General features: G+C 40.3%; 1 protein-coding gene across 1 annotated transcript; it reads right to left on the reverse strand.

The window, feature by feature from the left end:
* Positions 1-269: 269 nt before the first annotated feature.
* MC5R (melanocortin 5 receptor) lies at positions 270-3,113 on the reverse strand. Its single transcript, XM_008709984.2, has 2 exons — positions 3,008-3,113; positions 270-1,650 (listed from the first exon to the last, which is right to left on the reverse strand). The coding sequence occupies exon 2, from the start codon at positions 1,622-1,624 to the stop codon at positions 647-649; it is 978 nt and encodes a 325-aa protein (XP_008708206.1). The 5' UTR covers positions 1,625-1,650; positions 3,008-3,113; the 3' UTR covers positions 270-646.
* Between the last annotated feature and the right edge of the window lie 6,126 nt (positions 3,114-9,239).

Below are 9,239 nucleotides of genomic sequence, written 5' to 3' on the forward strand. Positions count from 1 at the left end.
AAGACACAGAGACTTTTACACCACACGAGGCAAGGTTTGTAGCATGAAGGTTTATGTCTATGTAGGACAAAAACATGATTGACAGAAGTATAATTAAGGAAATTCCACCCTTGGACAATTATGGACATAAGCCATAAAATAAAAAGTTTTGGAAAAGAGAGGTGTAACAAATGAACTAGAATTCAAATGGAAAGAATCTGACCCTGAAAAGCATGCATGACTCCCAGGAGCATCAAGCAAAGTTATGAAACCGCTCCTAGGGAACAATTTCAGTTATAGCTGTTCCTCATGCTGAGACCTGCATCCAGGATGTTTTATCATCCCTGAGCACACACTTAATAGACGGAGGATAGATCGGACCACCAGAAATGGGTGGAAGCAGGAGAAAAAGTAGGAGGAAAACAGAAGAGTAAGAAATTGTCGCAGACCATTCCCAAAATGGATAAGCAGCATGTGCATGTCTGACTCAACAACTACCTACCGTAGGGGGAAATAAGTGCTGTACAAATTCAAGATAGAAAAAACGATAAACAGAATGCATGGTTTTGATTTCTAGCTTTCTGGCTTACTCCTTGGCTGTACCAACTGATTTTGTCATAAGGTAAATCAAGGAAAAAAGAGAGCCACGGAGAGAAGAACTTTTTGTTTAATACCTGCCAGGGAACCTACAGGGTATTCTGAACCCATTGCACCAAATAATCTCTTTAAAGGACTTCCTCATCTCCTGGCTGCGGAAAGCATATATTAGAGGATCAATCACAGAATTACACATGATGAGTATGAGGTACATATTAAAGTAAGACATAAAGCAAGAACAGTAAATGTTCTGGGGGCAAGAAATCATCAAAATGAGATGGAGAAAGAATGGAGCCCAGCACACAATGAAAATGCCCAGCAGCATGGTCAGGGTGACAGCACCTTTCATGCTGGTCATTTGCCGCACAGAGCTGTATCCACGCAGAGCTGCTATCTGCTTAACATGAGTCCGCGCCAGGAGGAACATGTGTATATACAGCGACACCATGAGGAACAACATGGTGAAGAACATGGAGATGAGGCAAATGATTACATAAGTGGATTCATAGTAAATGATGAAGACAATGCCACAGCCTGTGCAAAAGGTCCAGATACACATGATAATCACCCCGGAACGCTTCACTGTCATGATGTGGTGGTAGCGCAGAGCATAGAAGATGGTGACATACCTATCCACTGCAATGGCCAGCAAACTGCACATGGAGGCCACCACAGAAATGCAGATCATAGAGTCAAACACATTGTCAATGTGACGCACAAAGGCATCTGCTATCACCAGGTGCTTATTATTTATTAAGTATATGGTGATGGTCTCCCATGTGTTAGACATGCTCACTAGCATGTCAGCTACTGCTAAACTGCACACGAAGAAATACATGGGGGAGTGCAAGTTCTTGTTCTTCACTATGGCACCTATGACCAAGATGTTCTCCAACAGGCTGATTAGACCCAGAGTCAGAAACACCTCAACAGCAATGCCCATCTCTTCGCATGGTGAAGACTTGTTCTTGATATTTGGTCCTGAAAGGTTGCCCTCTGTGGCATTCAGGTTAAGATCCAAGAAGAGCAGGTGAAATGAGGAATTCATTGCTCCTCTTCTTGGCAACAAATTTACTGTAAAACAGGTTTGAATTCATGATTCAGAGAGAACAGTCTACCAAAGAAGTACAATAGCATGCCAAAAGCAAGCACAACCTGAGAACGAGGTTAAATGGACTCGACACATTAGCATGAGGCTGGTGTGCCCTAGTCTGCCTGGATCCCTGGAACAGTGTCCCTCCAACACACAGGCTTAGAATTTTCACCAGCCCCTCTGCCTTCCTTACTTTGGGTTCCCATTCTTTCACATACCTATTATTGGAGTGACCATACATCTCAGTGTGCCCAGGACAGTTTCAATTTTTATGCTTGTTGTCCTAGCACCCAAGTTTGCTCTCAAAAGTATCCTGAACTTACAACCTACAAAGTCCCTTGCAGTCTGATTTTTATATTTCTGAGGCTACTGCACTGCATTTTTCTCAAGTGAGCACAGATTTCTGAAGGATTGACAGGCCTTCTTTCTCTTAAGAGAAAAAGATAGGTGCCTTCTCAACATTTGTCCTCACACTTCTTTTGTTATATGTATTATATATTTTTTAATTATTTAAATTCAATTAGCCAAGGTATAGTACATCACTGGTTTTTCATATCACACTTCTAAAATCCACTAGGGCTCAGTCCCCCTAGATGTAACTGAGACTAGCCATGGTTATCTGTTAATTTGAGCATAATCACATGCAAAAAGTTACTGTCTTCAATGCACAAATTTAAGTTGCACACATGTGCTAAAACTGGAGCTCACAGGATGCTGTTTTCCCTTAATAAATATTTTCCCTGACTTCTGCATTTGAAATTCCACAAAGTCTGATTGACAGATAGTCTCATAAATTCCACAGAAGCACAGTACAAAGTAAATTTGCCAAATACTAGAGCAAGATACATCACTCCTTTGTTGCTCAATTTCTCTCCCATGATTTTTTTCAAAAATGCCTTTGCCTTGGGGTGCCTGGGTGGCTCAGTCGTTAAGCGTCTGCCTTTGGCTCAGGGCATGATCCCAGGGTCCTGGGATTGAGCCCCGCGTCAGGCTCCTCCACTGGGAGCCTGCTGGCACTTGCTCTCTCAAATAAATAAATAAATAAATAAATAAATAAATAAAATCTTTATAAAAAATGCCTTTGCCCTCCAAACTCAGAGCACATCTGGGGAGAGAGCTAGAATTTCTGTCAGCATTCTCATCATCAATAAAAAGTATTTATTAACCTGTAATCACTTGCTATTTATGTCTAGTTCTATCTCAGAGATATCGACCAATTGTATTATATTAAACATTATATCAAGCTGTTTAAATATCCAATTAGCTGTCTTCCACATGTAAGAGGCATGATTTTGCATTCCTTTCAAGGCAATTTTAATAGGAAGGGTGGCTATTTACCTGCGCTCCCTTGAGCCTCTTCTCTTGCACAGCAGCCCGTGGGCTCCTCACAGGGGATGCTGGCTCAGCCAGGGCACCTGGTATCCACCAGCTAAATGCCATTACTCTAGGACGGGATCCTCTGAACCAAGTGCTAAGGCAGCTTAAGCCTCAGTCACAGCTCCCTTGCCTTTATGCAGCCTGGCAGACCCGCCTCCCTGTCACCACTCCTTCTGGACCTCCATCTGTGCCTTCTCTCTTCCCAGCCTTGGGCTGAGCTACCACCTAGTGGTTAGAGACAGCATACCCATCCTGGCAGCTGTGGCCATTGGTGACAGTTGCATACAACAGTTGTTCTTGACATTGCTTCTTTTCTCTTTCTATTATGAACTGATGAAAATGCTGTCAGATAGTGTGACAGTTCAGCTTCTCCCATCCCTGGTAAGTCCTTCTATCCAGGACAGTCAGTCACTAGTTCCTGGGGAACCAGAGCCTGGAAAGCACTCAACTGTGACCCTAACACATACCCTCTTGTAGGCCTAAGACTGTCTGCCACTAGAGCAAAAGGAGAAAACAGATTTTCCCCTGGCCAAATATCCTTAGCAATACTTTCTAGACCTCTGCTACCTAAAACACTAACCTCTTCTACCAAAAGGACCTTTATTACACAGCCCAAGAAACAGACGCACAAATGCTTGCCAGGACAAGCCCAGGGGACAAATGCATGGGGCTGCTTTACTATTAGAGATGTGACAGGGGCTTCACACATGGTCAGACAACCCTTCCAAGTGTAAGTATATAAGGCCACAAACTAGGTGGTCCAGTGACACTGATGTCCTAATGCTTTTTTGAGGTCCACAGGATGGAATATTGTGAAGAGATTTCTTATGCTGGGAATAGCACTTGTATATGCAAAGGGAATGACTGACAAGACATAAGAAGATTCAAACATTGTCTATGTGTTTCTCATATGCCAGATCAGAAAAGGCTCTGCAGAAGATTCTGGGTTCCCAACAAAGTGGTGAAACTGGAGATTTCTCTTAAAGATAATTGTCTGTACTACATGGCATGGCTGCCTTTGATGCTGGTCGTATGGTGTATATCTCTAAGCCCTATGTGCAGATACTATTTTGAGTCCTGTACACGAATTACCTTCTTAATCTTTACAGAAGCCATAGGAATTCAGTCCTATTACCATTCCCATTTCACAATGCATTGAAAGGTTACCTGGCAACTCCAAGTTCCCAACACTGGAAAGAAGCAGAGTTTGAATAACCATCTTTTGTACTTAGTATAAAGATAAGAATCTTAGAGAAAAAACTAAATAGAGAAAGTCCTTTCCTTCTAGAAGCATAAAATCCTAATAAGCAAATGAACTCACTCAATGTATTCCTTTTGTAGGATACTGTATTGCTCATTGGAGGGGCACATGGAGATTTCTTAGTCCAACATTCAGATAAGCATTGGGAAGTTAGCCACAATATCTGGGGAGCAAGTTCTCTTTGTCAGTTTTTAAATCTTCCTATTGTTCTTGTGGTTACCTTGCCAATTTTTATTCAAGAAGGTTCTTCTAGGGGCGCCTGGGTGGCACAGCGGTTAAGCGTCTGCCTTCGGCTCAGGGCGTGATCCCGGCATTATGGGATCGAGTCCCACATCAGGCTCTTCTGCTATGAGCCTGCTTCTTCCTCTCCCACTCCCCCTGCTTGTGTTCCCTCTCTCGCTGGCTGTCTCTATCTCTGTCGAATAAATAAATAAAATCTTTAAAAAAAAAAGTTCTTCTAGTAACTGGTTGTTACTTCAGGCTTTCCAACAAAACTCCTTTTTTATAACATGTTCTCTCTACCCAAAATTTGTTCCTTCTCTCTTTCTCCTCTGTCCACTAAATTCTTATTCATTCTTTTAGATGCAAGCCAGTACTTCCTGCTGGAAATCTTTTGAAGGATATCCCTACACTGGCTGTGAGTGGCTGTCCCCTTCTGATCTCCCTGTACTATAATCATCTGTCCGACATCTTCTCCAGCAGACTGTAGACTTCCGGGTTGCAGGACTCCCCTCAGTGGCCCCAGAGATCAGCAATGGCCTGACACTTCCCTTTCCTCTTCCCATTCAGGTAAATCCAGTGTGGCCTTGATCAACCATTAGCCATAAGGATTAGTTAGACGGTACCCAATTCAGGAAAACAAGCAGAAATTTCTCAGGAACTTCTGAAATAAGAATTTTATTTTTCATTGGTGGTTATTACCACAAAAAGTGTACTCTATCTCCCCTACAAAGTATGATTTAAAGCCCTATATAGTCCTAGTAGTAGTTAACTACTAACTTCCCACCCCAAGGACAGCCAGCCATAGGACTGAGACTAACAGTAGGAACTAAACCAGGATCTGATTGATGTTGACCCACCAGGTCCATCCCTTCTTCAAGCCTGACATTTTCTGCACTTTCAGTTACATGAGTTAATATATTATCTTCATCATTTAAACAAGTCTGATTTGGCCTTCATATACTTGCAGCTAAAAGGATCCTACAGTTCCTAAAATTCTATCGTATGCTCTCTTTTCTCTTGACCTTCCTACTACATCACAGAACATCTGAATTCTTACATAGAAACACATGGATTTTGCTATGTTCTGACATTTTATAGAAGGTAAAAATACACTGAGTGGTTCATCAGTACAGTGATACAAACTCAGTTATGGAAAAAATCTTTTCCTCACATCAAGAAGACTTTGGGATTCCATTTAGCTCACTGACTATGCTTTCAACTAACCAACAAGCCCTCTGGTCAATGTAGACTCTTCTGTTTTCATGAACTTCCAGAAAGTCCTTTTGTACCTCTGCAGTCAGGACAGTGCATTTTGACAATATTCTCTAAACACTTAACAACCTTAACAGCCTTCAAGTTGAATAGCTTCCACTTCATTCTCATTTTACATTGTGACTACGTAGAAAGACTACCAATTTGAATTTACTATGAATGTTTAAATCCAGTACCATTTCCATTCTGTCACTTTATAGTCCTCCCCTATATTTATTACCACAGTGTACTCAAGATACTGGTCTTTTGTATTGCAAACTTTCAGTCTGCAAAAAATAATATCTGAAGACATGCCATGGTTTGGCTAAGAGCCAGTTCCCTCTCTCTAGATCACTTAAAAATCAGTCCCCAAGAAAAAAGGAACATGCTCCAGTGAAGAAAGGAATACGAGATAGCTGCAATTCCCTCTGCTTGTTCACTAGCTTATCATGCCCCAAAATGGCCATCTCAAGCCCAGCCTGAATGACCTGCCATCTCCAAGAAGCACAATCAAATAATTCTTACTTTATGAGTCAGTTATTGCCTCAATACTGATGTATAATAAAGCACATTAAAATACAGATGCTTAAAATAAAAATAACTTATTTTCATTCTCACTTTAGCTGCAACGCTGCCAGACTTTACTAGACATCAGGCTCCAAGACTTCAGACCAGAGGATGTTTCAGTTCTGCTCAGTCCTTGCTCTATTGGCTACCAGGAGCATCTCCCTACTTTGTTCTGGGGTCAAGATGAAAGCACAGTGGTGACCTGGGGCATAGTCTCCTTCCAGACCACCAGAGCACAAGAGACAAGTCAAGCCATGCAAATATAATTAATGCCTATGACTGTAATCCATCTGGTAACATTCCATTTGCCAAAACAAATCTCATAGCCATGCCCAACATCACAGTGTAGGGGAAAAAGAAGTGGAGTAAACATTTGCTGGGCAATGGTCTCTGTGCTCAAATTCAAGAGTCCATCAGATTGGCCCACCACATAGATCATTGATCCAGTATGGGCCAGTCAGCCTTGGTCGGGTAGGGTTTCCCTTGGTACAGCTTGGCAGTAGAGACAGACTTCACACTAGGGCAGGAGGGGGCATGCAGTACTTGGAAAGAGGATATGCGGTAGGCAGTGGCCAGAAAGTGTTTCATTCACACTTTTGATCACATCTGAAAAGGACAGAAATGTTTTGACCTTTGAAAACCACATATTGAAGTTTCAGTGTATGTGGCAGAAAAGTATTACTTTGGTTGTAACATGTTTATTTCAAGAAGAGATATAAGACCATAGCTAAAAGAATTATAATGTTTGAAAATATGTTTAATTTATGAGAAACCAATGATTAAAGGAATACATATAAGATAAATTAATATAAATATATAAATAGAAGACAAATTTAACATCCGGCTTTCCTCCTCTGAATATGGAAAGGTGTGAAAAGCAGGTAAGTGATGAAAGAGAGAGAAGTCAGTTATCAGGATATATATATATATTTTTTTAAGATTTTATTTATTTATTTGAGAGAGAGAGAGAGCACAAGTGGAGAGGTGGGGGAAGAACAGAGGATGAGGGAAAGCAGACTTTCCACTGAGCAGGGAGCCCGACACAGAGCTTGATCCCAGGATCCCAGACCATGACCTAAGGCAGATGCTTAATCTACTGAGCCACTCAGTCACCCCAATTCAGGACATATTTCTTATAAATATCCACAATGTAGACTTTCACTTACCCATTGTGGATATAAATACAATAAGTATTTACTAAATATCTGTTAATAAAAGTGATATATAATTATGTGGCATGGTGTTAAGAATACTTTTTCTCATATGGTTTCTCTCATCTACGGAACATAAGAGCTAGGAAGATCGGTAGGAGAAGAAAGGGATAAAGAAAGGGGGGTAATTAGAAGGGGGAATGAAGCATGAGAGACTGTGGACTCTGAGAAACAAACTGAGGGCTTCAGAGGGGAGGGGTGGTGGGGGAATGGGATAGGCTGGTGATGGGTAGCAAGGAGGACACGTATTGCATGGTGCACTGGGTGTTATATGCAATTAATGAATCATCGAACTTTACATCAAAAAATAAATAAATAAAAATAAAAAATAAATACCAAAAAAAAAAAAAAGAATAAAAAAACCATGAAAAAAAAAGAATACTTTTTCTCAGTTTTCATAGCAAGGTGACCATGGTTACTAAGATTTTACCTGTTGGCAGGCACCTGGGTGGCTCAGTCAGTTAAGATTTTACCTGTTGGTGTTTGCTTTTATTTACTTTATAATTTTTTAGAAACTATGTTTATTAATTTGATAAGTTTTAGCCATGAGTTCTCTTAAATTGCTATCACAAGAGATGATGTGAGTAATGGCAGTGAGCTAAAAGCATTCTTGGATCCATTCTGTGGCCCGTACCTTCCATTTTTGTGTGAATTCTTACTGGAAAAATTTTGTTAGGATTTTGTCTTTGGACCTATGCCACCAGACATCATTTACAAAATACTGTACTGAATATAAATTAGTCCAAGTTGAGATATATAAAACTCAGAAAGAGTTTGCATGGACTTTCCATTTACACTTGAATCTCCTTGTTTTCATACACATTTAATCTAAGACGCACATAAAATTGGTCTTGGCCTTTAAAAATTTACATATTAGGAAAACCTAATGTGAAAAAACTTTGCCGAATACGTTGTTAGTGATTTTTTTATGAGTGTTTCTTACCCTCTCTAGTCTCTATGGCTGCAGATGGAAGGAAAGGAATATCTTTTCCTTTTCCCAAGATTTTTTAATGCTATTTAATTTTTTTTTTACTTTTATATTTTCAGCACATTACTGATCTAGTTTGGTTATGAGACTTAAAAAGTGTTTATGCACAATATATTTTAAATGTTTGCATATCTGTGTAATATTTGAGCAAATTACTAGCTTATTACTTCTTTTTTTCCCATTTTAAGCTTTTTTAAATTAATTAATTTTTTATTATGTTATATTAGTCACCATATACATCATTAGTTTTTTGATGCAGTATTTGCTTATAACACCCAGTGCTCCATGCAATATGTGCCCTCCTTAATACCCATCACTGGGCTAACCCATCCCCCCACCCAATTCCCCTCTGGAACCCTCAGTTTGTTTCCCAGAGTCCATAGCCTTTCATGGTTCTTCTCCCCCTCTGATTTTACCCCCTTCATGTTTCCCTTCCTTCTCCTGAAGAGTTTCCTCCATGCTAGTCCTTATGTTCCACACATAAGTGATACCGTATGATAATTGTCTTTCTCTGCTTGACTTATTTCACTTAGCATAATCTCCTCCAGTTCCATCCATGTTGATGCAAATGTTGGGTAATCATCCTTTCTGATGGCTGAGTAATATTCCATTGTAGATATGGACCACATCTTCTTTATCCGTTCATCTGTCGAAGGGCATCTCAGCTCCTTCCACGGTTTGGCTATTGTGGAT

This window comes from Ursus maritimus, unplaced genomic scaffold (assembly GCF_017311325.1).
Source record: "Ursus maritimus isolate PB19 unplaced genomic scaffold, ASM1731132v1 scaffold_33, whole genome shotgun sequence".
NCBI classification, from domain to species: Eukaryota; Metazoa; Chordata; class Mammalia; order Carnivora; family Ursidae; genus Ursus; species Ursus maritimus.